The sequence below is a fragment of the Hemitrygon akajei genome, unplaced genomic scaffold (assembly GCF_048418815.1).
Source record: "Hemitrygon akajei unplaced genomic scaffold, sHemAka1.3 Scf000058, whole genome shotgun sequence".
NCBI lineage: Eukaryota > Metazoa > Chordata > Chondrichthyes > Myliobatiformes > Dasyatidae > Hemitrygon > Hemitrygon akajei.
The window spans coordinates 478106-499350 of NW_027331944.1; the positions used below are offsets into that span (position 1 = coordinate 478106).

Sequence of the window (21245 nt, forward strand, 5' to 3'; positions counted from 1 at the left end):
GAAATCTCAGTGAGATTTGATTAGTGATGATCATCTTGGCAGCTCGGTAGGTCGAATGTATGAGACAGGACACTGTTAAATGCAAAACCCTGAACAGTGTTGATGATCAGAGGGATCTTAGACTCCAAGTTCATCGATACCTGAGAGAGACTGCACAGATTGATCGGGTGGTTAAGAAGGCAAATGGCGTGGTTGTCTTTATTAGTTGAAGCACTGAGTTCAAAAGTCATGAAGTTGTGTTGCAGCTTTGTAAAACTAGTTAGACCACATCTGGAGTGTTTCATACAGTTCTGGTCGCTCCCATTCTCGGAAGGATGTCGGGGCTTTGGACAGGGCGCAGAAGAGGTTTACCAGAACCCTGTCTGGATTAGAGGGCATGAGCTATAAAGAGAGGCTGGACAAACTTGTGTTGTTTTCTCCAGAGCGGCGCAGGCTGGGGTGAGACTGGACGGACGTTTATACGATTACGAGAGGGATAGAGTGGACAGACGGTATATTTTTCCCAGGGTTGAAATTTCTAAGATAAGAGGCCATCCATTTGAGGTGAGAGGAGGTAGGTTAATGGAGATATTGTGGCGACCCACTTCCTAGCGCACTCGAACCGGCTCACAAATAGCCAGCGCGCAGGCACAAAGGCCAGGTCCGCAACAAAGGGGAAAAAACCTGCGGGGGTTTGTGAGTAGGTGTCCCTTGGAGCATCCGCGCCCGGGGAGGGCGGGATGAGGGAGGCTTTAAAGCAAGTCTGTGAAGTTCGAATAATTTTCCTGAGGCCCCCACCACCCGCCCGGCTCTGTCGATGTGAAAATCGCATCGCGCATGCTCACAGTCCACGGAATGCAGTGATTTTTGGCCGGTAGAGTTCTGTCACCGTTTTGTGCTGATGTGCATTTGTTGGAGAAATCTAATATTGGCCAATGAGTCCCGTTAACTTCCCGAACTGTCGACTTCGCCTCGCTTCCTGGAAATCCTCAAAAACGTTTTCACTTCAGATAAACCGCTTTTAATCCTGGTGATATGTATCTTCTCCCTAATCAGAAAGGAGAATCCCCAGGTTGTGGGGATCTTTCATTTTACCGAGGGAGTGGGAAGTCCAGAAGGAGTTCACGTAGGGGAGACTAGGTTCTGTGATGAGCTGATCTGTGTCCGTAACTCTGCAGTTCCTTGCAGCCACGGGCAAAGCAGTCGCCGGACCAATGCGTGGAGTATCCGGATGGGAAACTTTTTATGATGCATTGATAAAATTTGCTGATGGGCAAAGCGTATATTCCAAAGTTCTTATGGTTTGTTCTAGCTTTGTTATTTTCAGATCTTTTATACAGTAGTATTGTGGTGAGCATTTGGTCCATAATGACAGATGAGGCAGCTCATTAAACTCAATAACAGTTTTATCGTGATAAACACAAAATAGACCGGCCAGCACGACCCAACCAGTCTCATACAGACGGGAGGTGACCATCACACACCCTGGTTACAGTTAGTGTGACCCAGAAATACACAAGCAAGTAACTGTATAATCCAAGCTAAAAGGTAACAATAAATGAACTGGAACATCCCATCCTAATCCCACAAAAGCATTTTAACACAAGAACAATAAACAGTGCTGCTCATTAGAAATGTAGGGGGTGGGCTGTTGACCAACCCCTCCTCCTGAGGACCATCAGTGATCGTCCTTGATCCCTTCTCCCAGCTGATTCCATCTGCTCATTCCCCGCCCATCTTGTTCAACCTCTGTCCAGCCTGTATCCCACCACCTCAATGATATATATCAACATCTTGTTCAACCTCTGTCCAGCCTGTATCCCACCACCTCAATGATATATATCAACCATCTTGTTCAACCTCTGTGCAGCCTGTATCCCACTACCTCAATGATATATATCAACATCTTGTTCAACCTCTGTCCAGCCTGTATCCCATCATCTCAATGATATATATCAACCATCTTGTTCAACCTCTGTCCAGCCTGTATCCCATCATCTCAATGATATATATCAACCATCTTGTTCAATCTCTGTCCAGTCTGTATCCCACCACCTCAATGATATATATCAAACATCTTGTTCAACCTCTGTCCAGCTTGTATCCCACTACCTCAATGATATATATCAACATCTTGTTCAACCTCTGTCCAGCCTGTATCCCACCACCTCAATGATATATATCAAACATCTTGTTCAACCTCTGTCCAGTCTGTATCCCACCACCTCAATGATATATATCAACATCTTGTTCAACCTCTGTCCAGCCTGTATCCCATCATCTCAATGATATATATCAACCATCTTGTTCAATCTCTGTCCAGTCTGTATCCCACCACCTCAATGATATATATCAACATCTTGTTCAACCTCTGTCCAGTCTGTATCCCATCATCTCAATGATATATATCAACATCTTGTTCAACCTCTGTCCAGCCTGTATCCCATCATCTCAATGATATATATCAACCATCTTGTTCAACCTCTGTCCAGTCTGTATCCTATCATCTCAATGATGTATATCAACCATCTTGTTCAACCTCCATCCAGTCTGTGCTGCCTGGGGTGATGGTAGTGGCAGATACATTGGGACTTTTAAGAGATATTTAGATCAGCACATGAATGTGAGGAAAATGGAAGGATATGGACATTGTTCTGGCAGATGGGATTAGTTTAGCTGGCCATTTCATTAATTGAATAGACTGAGCACTGTGCTGTACTGTTCTATGTTCTGTGTCTCTTGTTGAGAGGTTTTGGGGTAATGGAGGCAAAAGGAGTGAGTGGGAACAACAGGTCACTGGAGTCCAGTGTGGGAAATGTGAGATCACCCACTTCTGTAGGAGAAACTGAAATCCTGAGTGTGTTAAAATGGAGAGTTTAAGTGCATTGGGTAGAGAGGGAGGTGAAAGGTACATTGTATTTATTGTAAGAGTTATTGGGTGTAAGAGTGAAATGACATTAACAATTACTTGCGTTTTGTTGAGATTGTACCTGGAATATGGTGTAAAATGTCGCTCCCCATACTGACATGGGTTATATAGACCTGCTGTTGAAGAAAGGCTTAAAAAAATAAACCAGCAAACTATAGACCAGTGCTTCTGACATCAGTATTAGAAGCACTGCATATATAAGTATTTGAAAAGACAAGACTGACTTGGAACAGTCAGCATGACTTTGTTTACTCCTGACAACACACACAATTTTTTTTTTGATGAGGTTATGGGGTATGTTACCAGGAAAGTAGATAAAGGCAATGAAGTGTATGGTGTTCACATGGTCTTTTGCAAGCATTTAACAATCCTGCGTGGGAGGTTGGTCAAGAAAATTCATTTGAATCACGTTCAACGTAAGGAAGTAAATTGGAGTAGACAATGGCATTTTGGGAGAAGGTGGACTGTGATGGTAGATGATTGTCTCCATTAGAAGGTGGACTGTGATGGTAGATGATTGTCTCCATTAGAAGGTGGACTGTGATGGTAGATGATTGTCTCCATTAGAAGGTGGACTGTGATGGTAGATGATTGTCTCCATCAGAATGGACTGTGATGGTAGATGATTGTCTCCATTAGGTGGACTGTGATGGTGGATGATTGTCTCCATTAGAAGGTGGACTGTGATGGTAGATGATTGTCTCCATTAGAAGGTGGACTGTGATGGTAGATGATTGTCTCCATTAGAAGGTGGACTGTGATGGTAGATGATTGTCTCCATTAGAAGGTGGACTGTGATGGTAGATGATTGTCTCCATTAGAAGGTGGACTGTGATGGTAGATGATTGTCTCCATCAGAAGGTGGACTGTGATGGTAGATGATTGTCTCCATTAGAAGGTGGACTGTGATGGTAGATGATTGTCTCCATCAGAAGGTGGACTGTGATGGTAGATGATTGACTCCATTAGAAGGTGGACTGTGATGGTAGATGATTGTCTCCATTAGAAGGTGGACTGTGATGGTAGATGATTGTCTCCATTAATCGTTGGGTCCGTTGCTGTTTGTCATCTATATCAATGATTGGGATGGTAATGTTTTTAACTTGATAAGCACATTTACATGTGACACCAAGATTAGGGGTGTAGTTGACAGAGAGGCAAATTATCTATCATAGGTTACAGGGCTCTGGAACAGCTGGAAATACTGAGCTGAAAATGGCAGATGGAATTTAATGCAGGCAAGTGTGAAGTGTTGTGCTATGGTAGGTCTTACACAGTAAACAGTAGAGCACTAACGTTGCGGTGGAACAAAAGGATCTGGGAATAGAGGTCCATAATTCATTGAAAGCAGTGCCACAGGCAGATAGGGTGGTTAATAAATGCTTTTGGCATAGTGACCTTCATCAATTAAATTATTGACTACAGGAGATGGGATGTTATTTTGAAGTTGTATATGACATCGGTGAGTCCAAATTTAGAGTATTGTGTGTAGTTTTGGTCACCTACCTACAGGATAGTTTTGGACTTTAATCCTTGAAATGCTACAAAATTGAGAGGAGATTTGATAGAGCAGTGCAATATGAAGATGGGTATAGATAGGTGAATGCAAGCAGGTCTTTTCCACTGAAGTTGGGTGGAACGACAACCAGAGATCATGCATCATGGGTGAAAGATGAAAAGTTTTAGTGGGACATGAGTGGATAAGTCTTCAATCAGAGGGTCGAGAGAATGTGGAACGAGCTGCCAACAGAAGTGGTACATGCGAGCACGATTTCAGAACCGATGGGAAATCCGCCAGGACCCTGGTGAAATCGTTGTCGGACAGCGTGATGGAGTCGAGGTGAGGGGCTGGCAACTGGGCTGCACCCAGGGAGAATGTCTGAAAGGTCTCGGCGTGGACCAGTCTCTGCCTCGGCAGGTCGACCAGCAGGCTGTGAGCCCGCAAAAAATCCGCACCCAGAAGCGGTTGGGCTACGGCGGCCAGTGTGAAGTCCCACGTGAACCGGCTGGAGCTGAACTGTAGCTGCACCGTACGGGTGCCGTAGGTCCTAACTGTGCTGCCGTTCACGGCCCTCAGGGGGGGACCCGGTGCCCTACTGCGGGTGTCGTAACTCGTCGGAGGTAAGACGCTAATCTCGGCACCGGTGTTGACCGAAAAACGGCGTCCCGACCTCTTGTCCCACACATACAGGAGGCTATCCCGATGGCCAGCTGCCGTAGCCATCAGCGGCGGCTGGCCCTGGGGTTTCCCGGGAACTTGCAGGGCAGGCTACAGCAGCGGACTTCTGCGCCCCACCGCTGGTGGTAGAAGCACCATTTGTTGGGCTCCTCACCCCTGCCTCTGGGGTTAGTGGGCTCTGCGGCCGGGCCTGGTCTGGTCTGCTGCTGGGAGCGTGGCCTGGTGATCTGTGCGACGGATGCCCCACTCACCTTCTTGGCGTTCCACAGCAAGTCCGCCCGGGCTGCCACCTTCCGGGGTTCGCTGAAATCCGCGTCGGACAGCAGCAGGCGTATGTCCTCGGGCAGCTGCTCCAGGAATACCTGCTCAAACATGAGGCAGGGTGTGTGTCCGCCGGCCATCTCATTCATTAAAGCCGATGGAGGTCTGTCTCCCAAGCCATCCAGGTGCAGTAAGCGGGCAGCCCGCTCGCGCCGTGAGAGTCCGAAAGTCCTTATGAGTAGGGCTTTGAAGTCCGTGTATTTGCCATCCTCCGGGGGCGACTGTATGAACTCCTCAACCTGGGCGGCTGTCTCCTGGTCGAGGGAGCTCACCACGTAGTAGTAACTTGTGTCCTCTGAGGTTATCTGCCGAACGTGGAATTGGGCTTCAGCTTGCTGGAACCATAGGTGAGGTCGCAGCGTCCAGAAGCTTGGCAGTTTCAACGAAACCGCATGAACAGAGGCGGCGTCGTTCATCTCCGGTCCAAATATCGTTTGGACCGTTGGGGTCACCAATTGTAGCGGTGTGCTACACGCAGCGCTGAAATAACGACACGGAGTCGGTAAACTGCAGTTAAAGAAGAAGATTTTATTCGAACTTCACAGCCTCGCTTTAAAGCCTCCCTGATCCCACCCTCCCCGGGCGCGGATGCTGTAGGGGGCACGTACTCACTGTCCCGCGCAGGCTTTTCCCTTTGTTGGTGAAGCAGAGTTGGCGCCCTTTTGGGACTGGCCTTTGTGCCGGCGCGCTGGCTATTTGTGAGCCGGTTTGAGTGCGCTAGGAAGTGGGTCGCCACAGATGGGGGAATATGGCTACCGTGCAGGTGGGTGGGAACAGGTGGTTTAAATGGCTCAGACAATGCACCTGTACTGTGTTCTGTTTCGATATGACTCTCTAACCATGACTGCTTGATCACAGACAGAAGTGTGATTGAGTAAAGATCCGAAATTAATATCAGACTTGAATAATTCACAGCTTAATTCCCCAAGAATACTCAACAGCCTGGATGTGTTTAAACTGCCCACACGCTCCCTGTCACGGATATTTCGTAACCAGGGAAAGACAAAATGCTGGAGTAACTCAGCAGGTCCGGGCAGTATGTATGGAACTGAATACAACGGGAACGTTTCGGGCCGAGACCCTTCAGTGGAACTGGAAAGGACGAGGGAAGAGGCAATATCATTGATTGATTTGGAAGGTGCAGGTTGCTTTTATGTGAGACTCGGAGCTCAGGGTTTGTGTTTAAACAGCTGCCTGCATATTCCTCAAAACAGGGAGCAGCCTTTCTGCTGAAACCAATTCAGACTGGTTTGACATTTCACTCTCGATCACATAAACAAAGTCACTTCAGTGTTCTGTTTAACCAGTTCTGCATATGCAAATGTGCTAAACTGTTAATAGTTTGCAAGGAACCTGTAACATGTCATAAACGACACTGCCGATGGGCTTGAACCAGCTACATTACCAGTTACAGTTGCTGTCCTGTTTGCTGTGAGTTTGCAGAATTTAATTTTTTTTACTTCAAACTCTCATTATCTGCAGTTGTTTTTAAACATTTTTTCACGAAACTTTAAAAAAAAGATCCACGCCATTCCCAACTGTGACATTCCTTAATACAAAGACACGACACAGTGTATGAAAAGTGCATCTTTCCCAAAATTGCCAATAACCCTTAAAATATTGTTGATGTAAGGGTAAAGGTGAGGGGCAGAATGAGGTGGAGAGAGAGAGAGGTTGAGCAGGGAGAGGGGAAAAAGTCAGGGCGAGGGTCTGTTACTTACCCCGTAACTGGGTGTCTAACCAGCAGAGAAAGAAGAATTTGTTGGAGTCTGGTGGTACTATACTAAAGGTGTTTATTAATAAAAATAAGCAAAACCATATCAATACTGCAAATATACATATAAAACCAGTTAGCAGTAATAACCTAAAAGTGTAGGAATAATAATAATAATCAATAATAAACAAGCTCTATCGATGTCTAGGGGTAAATAAATTGTCATAGAAAAGTATAAAGTTCAGTTCAGTTCATGAGTGCTGATGTACTTATAGTTGTTGTATTGTAATGGTTGGAGAGAGAGAGAGAGCGAGATGTAACAGCTACAGTCAAGCAAACCTTCCTTTGCTTTCTTAATCCGTCGTATCGGTGTGGTCATTCAGTTATGACCTCTCCGTCCTTCAGCTACACCGTTCTTCTGTGGTGGACTCGTCACTCTGACATGAGTGGACACACACACAAGTCCCCACCGGCCCTGCGTTAACACTGATTGCCTTAATGACCGACCTCCTGGTTCGGTCTTCGAAGCCCCCACCTTTCTTGTGGGTTCCAACACTCAATCAGTGTCCACTGGTGTGTCTGGAGGGTGTCTCTCCAGACCTGTCTTTTTATCCCTACTAATGGGGACTCAGCTATCCATCACTCCTGAATGACTGTGTCCATCAAATAAGGCCACTCCTTCAATCCACTGAGGAATGTTTATGAGCAAACTATTGTCTTTGCAGTGAACCAGTAAATAATTCAAAAAGGAGTCACAATATGGTTAATCAGCAATTTCCTCCTCTCTCTTATCTGTCATCGATGTTCTTGCTCGTTTTTCCGTCTCTCTTTCTCATGGTCAGCATAGCAACAGTAATAGTTTGTGTTTCTCAGGAGGGGAATGGTTAACTCTGTACCCCATTGTCCATCAGGTCTATTCATCACTCATAACAGGTCTATGAGGTGGACAGGGAGCAACTAAGATGAAGGTGAGTCAGTGGAGTAGGTAGACGGGGGGGTAGATGATGGGACACAATGGGGAGACAGCAGGAGGGAATATGATTAGAGAGAAAGGGACAGAGAGGGATTTTGGTAAAGAAAATTTATTTGCTCCACGTTCAACGTAAGGAAGTAAATTGGCATAGACAGTGGAGCTTTGGGCGAAGGCTGACAATGATAGTAGATGATTGTCTCCCTAATTGGGGGTTTATGACCGGTGGAGAGCCACAGAAATGGTAGTTGGGCCATTGCTGTTTGTCATCTATGATAATGTGTTTAACTTGATAAGCACATTTGCATATGACAGCAAGATCAGGGGTGTAGTTGGCAGAGAGGCAAGTTATCATAGGTTACAGTGGGCTCTGGCACAGCTGCAAATTGCAGATGCAGGTAAGTGCAAAGTGTTGCACTATGTAGGTCTTACACAGTAAACGATAGCGCACTAAGGAGTGCGGTGGAATAAAAGGAATAAGACATTGCTGAGTTTGAATTTGGAGTATTGACTGCAGTTTTGGTCATCTATCTATAGAAGAGAAATAAATAAGGTTGAAAGAGTACTGGGAAAAGGTGCGGGTTGTTTTTCTGGGAGATTCCAAGCTCAGGGTCTGGTGGAAGCAGCTGTTTGGCCCTGCACATTCCACAGAACCATAGGCAGTTCTTCTTAAAGCAGAACTGTAGGCCATTCTGCTAAAACCATATCCAACTGGTTTGAAAACATTCACATTATTAGTCTGCTTAACTATTTCTGCTGCAGGGAGGGTCAATGAATGTGAAAGCTGATATAAAGAACACTACCGATGATTTTGAAACCACAACGTTACCAATTACAGTTGATGCTCTGCTTGCTGTGAGTTTCTGGAATTTTATCATTTCTTCCTTCAGACTCACATTGTCTATATTTGTTTCTAAAATATTCTTTTCATGATTCCTTAAAAAATCAGTTTGTGACAGTCACCGGACCATGAGACACAGGAGCAGAATTCAGCCTATCAATTCAGCTCCGATATTCCATGATGGCTGATCCCCGATCCCACTCAACCCTATACATCTACCTTCTTGCCATATCCTTTGATGTTCTGAATGATCAGGAGACAATCAACTTTTGCCTTAAATACACCCACGGATTGTCCTCCACTACAGTCTGTGACAGATTCACTACTCTCTGGCTAAAACAAATCCTTCTTTAATCTTTTCTAAACGGTCGCCCCTCAATTTTAAGGCTGCAACCTCCAGATTTGGATGCCTTCACCACAGGACCCATCCTTTCCACATTCACCCCAGCCAGTCCTTTTAATAGTCAGTAGGTGTCAGTGAGATTCCCCAGCATTTTTCTAAATTCCAGTGAGTACAGACCCAAAGCTGCCACATGCTCCTCATATGTGAATCCCTTCATTGCTGGAATCATCCTCATGAACCTCCTGCGGTCACTCAACAACGACAACACATACTTTCTGAGATATTGGGCCCAAAACTGTTGATGACACTTGAAATATAGCCTGATTAATGTCTCATAAAGACTCAGAATTTTCTCCTTGCTTTTATATTCTATTCCCCTTAAAATAAATGACAACATTGCACTTGCCTTCTTTATCATAGACTCAACCTATAAATTAACCTTCCAGGAGTCAGACCCGAGTACACCTGATTCCCTCTGCACCTCTGATGTTTGAACATTCTCCCATGCAGATGACAGTCTACATTATTAGACGGGGATAGACAGGCGGTAGCTGGGCAGGAAAAAGAAGGAGAGATGGAGAGGGATGAAGGCATGAGAGAGCGGGGAAGGATGTGGGGAAAGAGGAAGGAGAGTTGAGCATGGGATGAGTAGAGCACGGGAGGGGGATGGAGAGAGCTTGGGGTAGGTGGGGAAGGAGAGGGTGGGAGGAAAAGTGGACGGGGGGTGGGAGAAGAGCGCAGCGGGGAGGGGGCAAGTGGGAGGACAGCGCGGGAAGGAAAGCGAGTGTTTTGTAATGAGCGACAGACACTATATAACCGAATAACCTCGGGTGTAGCAGCTCAGACTGACATCTCTGTGTATGGTGAGCACAACGCTCACCCGGCACCTCACTGAACTCCGTCCGGTTTCAACATCACAGTAAGTGTTGTCTCCGATTCTTCAGAACCAGGGAGCATTTACAATGGGGTTTGGCTTTTGTCGGGCTCGGGAGGGAAGTCAGTGGGAGAAGGGAACTCTGAAATCTTCAAATTAACAAATTAATTATTGACCAAATGAATTAAAATAAACAATTACCTTCAACTACAAACATTCTCCAGTTGGTTTCTACTGAGATGCTGTAGAAAAACCTTTCTGCAGTGATATGCGAACTGTCCCCACAGGGCAGTGAAAGAGTCTCTCTCCCTCTTCGCCCTCCCTGACACACACTCACTCACATACACAGGAAAAACTATTGAGAATACAGAACTACTGTAAGATATTGGCATTCAAAACATCGCCATGGACTATGCCACAGATCGATTCATTTAATTAAGTAGCAAATATATATATATATTAAAATTACAGATATTGGGTGTTTGAAGTAAAATAAACTACTGGAAACTCTCAACGTCTAATAGCAATTGTAATAAGTAGACATTCAGATTACAGACACTGGTGAACTTTCTTTTCTATATCATTGGTGTTTTAATGTTTTTTCCTGTTACAGAAATATTTAAATTCAGTGTTAAATTGGCTTTCTTCACAGTTGAAGGTGAGCGCGAAATGTTGAAGTAGTATTGTAGCGGGGTGCTACACGCAGCGCTGAAATTACGACACGGAGTCGATAAACTGCAGCCACAGAAAAAGTTTATTTCAAAAACACAGTCTTGCTTTAAAGCCTGTCTCCCCCACTCGATACTTCGAGAGGCACGTAACTGAAACTCCTTGAGGCTATCTACCTTTGTCTCTGGCTCTGGCTAATTGTCAGCCGGTTCGAGTGTGCTAGTAATTGGGTTGCCACAGTTTGTTTGTTTTCAGCAGAGAAGCCGCTCCCTGCTCCGAGGAATGCCTGCGTGTCAGAATTTGCCCTGCAGACAGGCAGCAGCTTGCACACAGAAAATTGCACTGTGAGTCTCACAGAGCAGCAACATCGGCCCCTCCCCCATAGTTACTAAATGACCCTCGTCTGATGGTCTGGTGTAAAACTAGAAGAAAACGACTTGAAAATATACCCACAGGGAGACTAAACGTTCTTAGTGAATTAAGGTGAATTCAGCTTCTGTTCTTTATTTCTGATCTTTACCTCCAGTTGACACGTTACCCGTGTTTTGGACCAGTGATCAAGAAGTTACTTGCAAACAAGAGAACATTTGCAGATGCTGGAGCAACACACACAAAATGTTGGAGAAACTCAGCAGGCCAGACAGCATCTAGGAAAAGAGTGAACAGATGACGTTTTGGGCCGAAACCCTTCGGCAAGACTCCTTTCCCAGATGCTGCCTGGCCTGCTGAGCTCTTCCGGCATTTTGTGTGTATTGGAAGAAGTTATTCGCTCTATTTTGTCTCTTCTGGCGGTCGTGGTATTTGTGTTCTTGCATTATCCTGTCTGCACGGTTGAGATTCTCCACAATTCATGTCAAGGTTAAAAACAGTTCCTGAATCAGGGGTTACGATTCCAAAGCAAGTGTGCAAAAAGATGTTTAGTCAACACGGCTTCTGTTTCCAAAACTTGTGACTTCAGATGAATGCATGTCGTTTTTCTCATGACTGTGTTTATTGTTGGTGTTTCGAGCTGATTTCCTCAACGCCCTTTAAAAGAAAAGACGTTGATTCTGTTCAAGGTCTCGGTACATAACAAACATTGGGGGTGGGGTGACCAGTTACAGAAAGCGACAGGCGGCATTGCAGAGCGAACACCATGATTTCACTGTGTGGGGCAGCAGGCTCGATGGGCTGAGTGGCCAATTTCTGCCTGGTCTGTGCACAAGAAAAGCTCTGACTACAGAGTTACTGTAAACTAAGTTAATAAGTACGGACCACGGCAAATAACCTACTGTTGAACAAAAAACAACTATTGCAGTAATTAAATCATCCAGAAAGTTGACTGAGATGATAAGCAACAATGAACCAAGCACCGACCCCCACTGCACCCCACGAGTCACTGGTCTCCAGTCAGAGAGTTAAACCATCTTCCACCACTTACTGGCTTCTCCCGCAAAACCAATGTCCAAACCAATTTACCACCTCATTCTGAATGCCAAACCTTCTTGACTAATCTCCCAGGTGGGACTCTGCCAAATGTCTTGCTACGTTGTACTGAACTATATATTTTTAATTCAGTAAATTAACTGTTCTCTCTCCCAGAGCAGTAAGTGTCACGTTGTTCCAGTCTGATAACTGACCAACAACATTCTTGCACATCATACTTTCACTGCTCTGGGGAGAAACGAACCATAAAAGTTAGGAAATGGGGGGGGGAGTGTGTAGAGACTTTGTGTAGCTGTGCTGTTGCCCATTGTCTGAGTCTAGGATCTGATGACCCCAGGGCTGCTGCAGGACCATCCACCCTGCAAGTGTCCTCTCAGGGCAGTGGGAACGAGTCTGTTTCAAAAAGCCTCGGGTATCCATGAACACAGCCCCAAATCGGCAATGCCCAGAGTCCGGCTCTCTGGAAAGTGAAACAATAAAGATGGTTTCCCATCGCTGACAAGTGGAGCAGCGGCATTACTGGCTCATGATGGCTGTTATTGTCCCAGGGATGAGGATGTGATCTTTGGCCGTCCAGCTGCACAGTTTGTTATTGGGGAACAGAGAAGAACACGGGAAGTGGATCTTCAGCCCGATGGACTCAATCGGAATTAATCCCCGAAGAGTCATCAGGAGGATGTGTCATATCACAGGCGTACGTAGTGAATGTTGTTGGCTTTGTGGCAGAGTACAATGCAATATATAATAGTAGAGAAAAAACTGCATTACAGTAAATATCTGTTACTAAAAGTTAAATAATTATTGCAAAAATGAATTCAGTGAAGTAGGTTCATGGGTTCCATGTCAATTCAGAAATGGGATGGCAGAGGGAAGGAAGTGGTTCCTAACGAGTTGAGTGTGTGCCTTCAATCTCCTGTACCACCTTCCTAGTGATACCAATGAGAAGAGGGCATCTCCTTGGTGAAGCAGATCCCTAATGACTGATGCCGCCATTTTGAGGCATCGCTCCATGACGATGTCCTGGATGCTACGAAGGCTACTGCCCATGATGGAGCTGACTGAATTGACAACTTTCCTCAGAGTATTTCGATCCTGTGCAGTAGCTTCATCACTTCCCCCACCCTACCATATGAAGCAACGTGCAGACAGTTAGAACAATTTTTACGGTACAACTGTAGAAATCCGCTAGTCTTTGGTCACATCCCAAATCCCATCAAACTCCAAATGAAATATAACGGCTGCCGTGCATTCTTTGTAACTGCATCGATATGCTGGGCCCTGGATAGATCCTCAGAGATGCTGACACACAGGGACATGAAGTTGCTCACTCTTTCCACTGCTGACCAAACAATGATGATTGTTGTGTGTGTGTGTGACCTCATTTTACCCATTCAGAAGTCCACAATTAGAACATTGGTCTTACCGATATTGAGTGCAAGTTTGTTGCTGCAACACCACTCATCCAGGTGATATATCTCGCTCCTGTTTGCCTTCTACTCACCATCTGAAAATCTGCCAACAATAGTGGTGTCATTAGCAAATTTGTCACTGGCATTTGAGCAGTGCCAAACCGCACACCCATGGGTGCAGAGAGAGTAGGGCAGTGGGCAAAGCACATATCCTTGAGGATGGTGATGTGCAGGCGTTACATCCAAACCGCACAGATTGTGGTTTTCTGTTGAGGAAATTGAGGACCCGGTTGCAGAGGGATGTAGAAAGGCCAGCGGTTCGAGCCTTTTGATCAGAACTGCAGGAATAATTGCATTACACGCTGAGCTCCGGTTGAGAAACAGCATTCTGATGTAAGTATTCATATTGTCAAGGTAATCCAAAGCCGTGTGAGGAGCGGATGAGATTGCATTGTGACCTATTGTGGATACAGGTAAATTACAGTGGGCCCAGGTCCTTGCTGAGAGAAGAGCTAATTCTAGCCATCGCAAACCTCTCAAAGCATTTCCTCACAGTAACTGTTATTGCTGTGGACGATAGTCATTAATGCAACTCACACTGCTCTTCTTGGGCACTGGTGTAATTGTTAGCCTTTAGTCTGCATAACCAAAATGCTCCCACGAACGGAGCCTTTGTTGCAGCGCAGATGGATAAACGTTTATGAAATCTGAACGTTTTTCTTTGTTGTACTGCATTTTTATCCTGTCCTTTAATTAGTAATTAAAATCAAAATATTTTTTTTTCCCTTGTCTGTCTTCATCCTAAAATATTCATAGATGCATTTTACAAAAGAGGACACATCTACGATGTTGTGCTTTTCTCAGTCCGTGTGAAAATTCCCGGCTCAGAGCAATGGTTGATCCATGTAGCTGCAAAAATAGTAATTAGAGGGAACATTGGAGACCGAACCACGTTACATGCTATGCATATTAATCACGATTGAATATGGTACATTATCGTGCTTCCTGTTATAGAGGAGATGTTAAAAGTCAATAGAGTGGACAGAACAGTTTCACCGGGAGCCTCTCTGGTATCCAGGAAATAGTAATGAATAACGCAAGAAAAAATAATAATAATTTCGCCTTGTCCGTGGGAGCGTACTGTGAGGCAAAGACGCTCAAGTGCTTAACAATACAGAACTAATATTGAGCAGCGAATAACTAGATGGTCCATTTACTATAAATTCAAGAGATTTTCGTTTTCGTTTCTCGAAGGATCACATTAATGCCCCGATAATCACTTTTACTACCTTTTCAGAACACTGGGTGTAGTACTTCCCCCATTATAGGTATGAGCAAAGATGAGATCTGGGCCAAATTGCGCAATTAAGCGTTCAGCATATCACGCATCATCCTGAATAATCCCAGTTCTGATACTGGGTCTTCCACAGTGTCTTTTTCCACAGATGCAATCTGCTGTACCGAGTTTCCAGCACTTTATAAGAGGACGCAGGAATATGGCATTGGGGCGAAAAAAAAATCAGCCATGATTGAATGATGGAGGAGACTCGATGGACTGAATCACTTCATTCTGCTCTGATATCTTATCATGACTGAATGATGAGTCCTTCATATCCCGTATCAGGATTTGTAATGTGTGAGGGACAATTACAGATTTGTTATATGAGATCTTTTTATTTGTCTTCAGTGTTTAAATTTCAGTGAGATTCGCTTTTGAAAAAATTGAGCAGAAATATTTTTTTTCCTTTGTATTGTTAATGTGCTTCATTATCTCTCTGGTTAAAGTTAGACCTGCGGTGAGAGATTTATTGGAAGAAAAGCCCACAGCTGGAAAGAAGCCACGACTGAGAACGAGGGAACAGCGACAAGTGAACCAGCCCGAGGACTGAGAGTTCCAACTGAAGAGAACCCTCTGACTCAGAGTTTTCATTGATTCAGTCAGGAGAAAGTCTGGTGAGTCTCATTCACTCGAACACTGGTCCTGTAAACATTACATATCTTTACAAAGGAAGGTACGAAATAGGTGGCATGCCTCGGTCAGACCCAGTTGCAATCACTCCAGGTCTGGTAATGTGCTTTCAGAAGCCCAGCTCTTTACAGTCACTCACATTCTCTGAGTGTTTGCTCATTTGAAGGTGCCGCATCATCTGAAGAAGCTTTTGGTTAGTTCTGATGTTTCCTTGTTACGTTATAATCATCTTAAAATGCGTTGACAATTTCATCCCTTTATAAGAAGCCCCAAGTGTGTCATGTTGGAGTGATTGTAGAAATGTGGAGTTACCATGAACTGCAGCAACATGCGCTTGATCCCATTGGCTATTGCAATCTGCAGTGATATGCCTACCCTCGAATATATCGTCGCGTAGGCGTCTGCTGAGAACAGACCATTTATAAAGCAAAATATCCCAACACTGCATTTTATTCAGTCCTAACTAGCACATGGCAACCCATAATTTACATTGACATACCTTGGCCTCATCAAGTACGTTTCTGCTAATGACATTGTCAGAACCTGTGAACGTGACATTAAGCAGAGGTGGAAATTCAAAGTTATGTTCCAATGGACGTTGTGCATGGGACTTCAGTAAAGCCTTTGACAAGGTGTCACATGGCAGCTTGGTCTTGATTATTAGGTCCCTTGCTGTCCGGAGAGAGCAAATTGGATGTATTCAAAATTAGCTTCAAGGTAGCAAGCAAAGAGTGCTGGTTGAAGGTTTCTCCTCGCAATGGAGGCGAGTAATTAGCGGTGTGCCATGAGGCTACAAGTTGGGACCTTTGATATTCGTTATTTTATAGCAATGATTTGGATGCAGTTGCACAAGGATTACTTGACTGGTAATTTCGCAGAATGCACAACATTAGTAGTTGCTGTTTACAGAGAAGATTATCGTAGCATCTAGGGGATCTAAATGGACAGGGGCTGGTAAAGAGATTGCAAAGCCAATCTGATCAGCAGCGGATTCATGCAGATGTTGGGGATCATTTGGAGGAAACAGCCAGAGGAAGTGGATGAGGCAGGTGCAGTTGCATAATTCAAAAAGCAGTTGGGGTGTGTAGATGGAGTGAAGAGGCCAGAAGGGAGATGGCCCCATCACAGGAAATTGTGACCATCTCAGTGGGCACTGTGGTTGGCATTGTCTCGTTGGGCTGAACACTCTGAATTTGCATTCTATTGCTCTGTGACTCTGTCAGCAGATGCGCCAGGTATCAGTGGACAGATATGGTGTGGAAGTGGTTACTAACGGAATGTTTGGTCCCCATGCCAAATGCTGCAGGGGATGGAAATACTGTCATATTTGCAAAGTAGTCCTACTCTCTGACTCACAGTCTGCTTGTTGTGAAATTTAGAGCCTCACCAGCAGGTGGCGCTGTCCTGCAGAGCGACCAAAGTGTGAACAAGACGACAACAATCAACAATCGTCAGTCAGACTCAGAATGGACAAAGGTATGATCACAGGGATCTTTGAATTAAACTTTTGTCGCGTTTGTACGCAATAGTTCAGATGAAAAAACTGACACAGGTGTTAACAGGGCATAGAAAAGTTTCATCCAGCAGTGTCATTTATCCCACTGGTAAAGCGGCCTTGAGTAATTGATCAACCCAACAGTTCCAGCGCAGGGACCTGACACCAGTAATGGTCGAATCACTCCGCTCATCATACAAAGCTTCAGCTGTGTGAAAGGAGCAGGGGCTCCTGAATCAGGTGGTTGTGAGTGAAACACAGACAGGAATGTGACAGCGATCTTGTGGTTTATGTAAATGTTCAGGGTCAGGGTCCGTTTCACCTCCAGACAGACCCTGATATTGAAGACATCCTCAACTTTCATTTATAAAATTCAGGGGCAGATGATAGGAGCATTTCCGGGATTTGCGAGATTCTATGATAACACAGCATTTCAGGTTTTGGAAGGAAAGCTACCAACTCCCCCCTGGTTTTTCTTGCCTGCTACGCAAAGGAGGAGGGGTGTCACCGAAATCTGTTTTCTGTAGCGGAGCGGAGATCATTGCCGGTGCTGGGAATGGCTGAGGATCAGGAGGCAACTCATTATAGATACATTTGTGATCTGCTTCGGAGTTTTAACACCCCAGTGAATGTCTGGGCTGTGGAGAAATGGTGAGCCTGAGTTCTACATATTTCCCTCTTGATATGATCTTCTACCTGAGTTTAAATTCCCAGGATCTTGGCTGGGAAACCCGGCATAACCAATGACCAAATGTCTGTGTCACCTGTAGACATTGCGATTGTGCTCAAATCTGAGATTCCCGTTGGAATAAAAAAGATGTTACGGCCTGGAAACGGATCCTTTGGCCCATATAGTTTATGCTGATCTGAATGTCCCATTTTCCTGCAGTTTTCCCAAATTTCTCTAGTAAACTTCTTCTCCCCCTTTTCCTACCCACATGCTTTCAATTTTGTAATTTTATTTGTGTTTGCGGCCTCCTCTGGATGCATGTAATCATCAGCCACCACGTGAAAAAATGCCCGTTTGGTCCCTTTGAAATCTCTTCCTTCGAGTCTCAGATTCCCCTACCCAGGGAAAAAGACTATGACCATCTATTCTATCTGCACCCGATTACTGTATGTGTGAGTGTCTGTGTAAGGTTTCCCTTCAAGCTCCTGAGCTCCAGGGAAAGCTGCCCCAGCCCAACCATATAACAGAAAAAACAACACCCTAGTCCAGTACCGTAGTGTTCATTCTTCACTTCACACTTTCCACTTCATCACCTCCATCCTATAGATTAGCAACTGCAACTACACACAAAGCTCTATAACCAAGACTTTGCCAATGACATGCATAGTTGTTACATGATGATCAGCAGGTGGGGGAGAAGATGGCAACCAGGGGAGAGGACAGCATAGATCGCAAGGGAATGGTCAGCCTGCGACCCAGGGGACCGGAGGACGTGCGTCTAAAGGGAATGGTCAGTCGGTGACCAAGGGGACTGGAGAAAGCAACTCCAGTCCCCTTGTCCAGTCTCCAGCCCCTCGTGTGACAAAGCAACTGGAGAATGTGTGATCCAGCAGACTGGACCGTGTGTAATCCCGTTGCTGACCTTTGTGTGACACAGACTACTGGACAGTTAGTGACTGAGGGAGATTTTAGCTTGTGAAAGATAATCACAGTGATATTTCCCAGTATCACCGGACACCGGTGCATTATGATCCCGTGGTCATCCGTGCGTTCAACTGCTGTGATTGGTATTACCGTGCTTATCCTGCTATTTTACTGGGAGTAAATGTGTCCAGTCACCGGCTTATCGGGATGGTCACCTGACAGGGTGTACGGGTCACATTAACCAGCACAGTTCCACTCCAAATCTGGTCAGCCAGAGTCTCGGCTCCATTGCAGTCTGAATCAGTTTTGCTCAGATCTAAATCATACTTGTATAACGTGCAATTCATTATTTATTTCATATGGAAAATTGAAACTAGTATGGAACGTACTGAAGTGGATTTTACCAGGCCGATCATCGAGGGAAGATGATCGGGACACGGGAAGCAAGGTACCAAAGCAGGGTCAGATTGAGAGCGATGTCCCAATGGAATGCGGTCCGGCCGCAGAGGAGGAGAAAATTCAGCCCAGAGACAGTGACGTCACAGACACCGATCAGGACCCTGGAACCGGCACAAGTGAGGCGACTGCCTGTCGGCTCGGAAGCTCATTGAACACAGAACTGTCAAGTCCCCAAGAAGGAGCGGGTGAGTGAAATATGAGGGTGATGTGCTCAGAGAATGCGGCAGGGTGGAGGGTAAAGGTGAGGACTTGTTGGAGGGTTGGTCAGAGGAGAGGGAAAATGTGTGGGTGTGGTACATGTGGTGCACTGGGCAGCCGTTACCCCACTACAGGAAATGTACTACCTGCTCTGAGGATTTCCAGGATGTGAATTGGAGGAAATGCAGCTGTCCAGATGAGGAGAGTGTTTCCGGGATGTGTATCGGGGAAATGTATTCGCCAGGATGGAGAGAGTATCTCTGGGAAGCGAATATTACCAACAATCCCAACGTTTATGCCCATCCAAATTTAAATAGGTGAATGGGTCGGATGGGGGATGGACTGGTTTATATTAAATGTAGTCCTTCTATTACGTAATGCCAAGAACATTGTTGGGTAGGCTTTAAGGCAAGTGTTAGATTCAAGTCAAGTCAAGTCACTTTTTTATTGCCATTTCGACCATAACTGCTGATACAGTACATAGTAAAAATGAGTCGCTTTTCAGGACCATGGTGTTACATGACACATTACAAAAACTAGACTGAACTACGTAAAAAAACAACAGAGGAAAAGAAAAAAAACACACAACAACTACACTAAACTACACACCTATCTAGGACTGCATAAAGTGCACAAAACAGTGCAGACATTACAATACATTATATACATGACAATAGGGCAGTAAGGTGTCAGGCGAGGCACTGGGTATTGCAGAGTCTGATTGCTTGGGGAAAGAAACTGTTACATAGGTTGGCCGTGAGAGCCCGAATGCTTTGGTGCATTTTCCCAGATGGCAGGAGGGAGAAGAGATTGTATGAGGGGTGCATGGATCCTTTATAATGCTGCTGGCTTTACGGATGCAGCGTGTGGTGTAAATGTCTGTAATGGCGGGAAGAGAGACCCCGATGGTCTTCTCAGCTGACCTCACTATACGCTGCAGGGTCTTGCGATCTGAGATGGTGCAATTTCCGAACCAGGCAGTGATGCAGCTGCTCAGGATGCTCTCAATACAACCCCTGTAGAATGTGATGAGGATGGGGGGTGGGAGATGGACTTTCCTCAGCTTTCGCAGAAAGTAGAGACGCTGCTGGGCTTTCTTTGCTATGGAGCTGGTGTTGAGGGACCAGGTGAGATTCTCCGCTAGATGAATACCAAGAAATTTGTTTTGTTCACATTCAGAGACAGCCTGCTGGCTCTGCACCAGTCCGTTAGCCGCTGCACCTCCTCTCTGTAAGCTGACTCGTCATTCTTGCTGATGAGACCCACCACGGTCGTGTCATCGGCGAACTTGATGATATGGTTCGAGCTGTGTGTTGCAGCACAGTCGTGGGTCAGCAGAGTGAACAGCAGTGGTCTGTGCACACAGCCGTAGGGGGACTCCGTGCTCAGTGTGATGGTGTTGGAGATGGAAAATTAATCCAGTTTTGTATCTGGAGGCAGGTTCAAGACACGTTTTTTTGTTGAGTTGGGTGAGAGCGGTGGAGACGAGGGATATCTGAGTTCAAGCCTACATTTTCCTTTTTATATTCACAGAGCCAGAGTTTACAATCTCCGACCTCCTGGCACAGGGGGAGGAATATCGACTTTACCAACTGACAAAGTTCTACAGGGACAGACTCAAACAAGCAATTGAAGAAAAGGTTGAGAGACTGGGTTTGATGTTGACAGAGGAGGGACATTTCAGTAGAGAAGAAAATGAGGTGAGTGAAGTTCGTGTATTGTCACTGATCTGCTGGTATCAGAGGGAATAGTGATCAACATTAATCTCCTGCACGTTTTAGGAGATCGACTTGGGAATGGAGACTTTGATCTCTGACTCGTCTCCCGCAGATCTGGTTTCAGTTGTTAAGGTGGGGAGCACTGGGAACTGCAGGTTT

General features: G+C 45.4%; 1 protein-coding gene and 1 long non-coding RNA gene across 2 annotated transcripts in view; both read left to right on the plus strand.

The window, feature by feature from the left end:
* LOC140721640 (uncharacterized) overlaps positions 1–21245 on the plus strand; it is an 801766-nt gene that overhangs the window by 415237 nt on the left and 365284 nt on the right. The window lies entirely within an intron of this gene.
* Positions 1–21245, plus strand: part of LOC140721606 (uncharacterized) — a 32349-nt gene that overhangs the window by 559 nt on the left and 10545 nt on the right. Inside the window, exons 2-5 of the mRNA XM_073036418.1 lie at positions 15439–15606; positions 17002–17098; positions 19089–19355; positions 20902–21068. Of these exons, the coding sequence (XP_072892519.1) occupies positions 17089–17098; positions 19089–19355; positions 20902–21068 (444 nt within the window). The 5' untranslated portion in view covers positions 15439–15606; positions 17002–17088. The remainder of the gene's footprint in view (positions 1–15438; positions 15607–17001; positions 17099–19088; positions 19356–20901; positions 21069–21245) is intronic.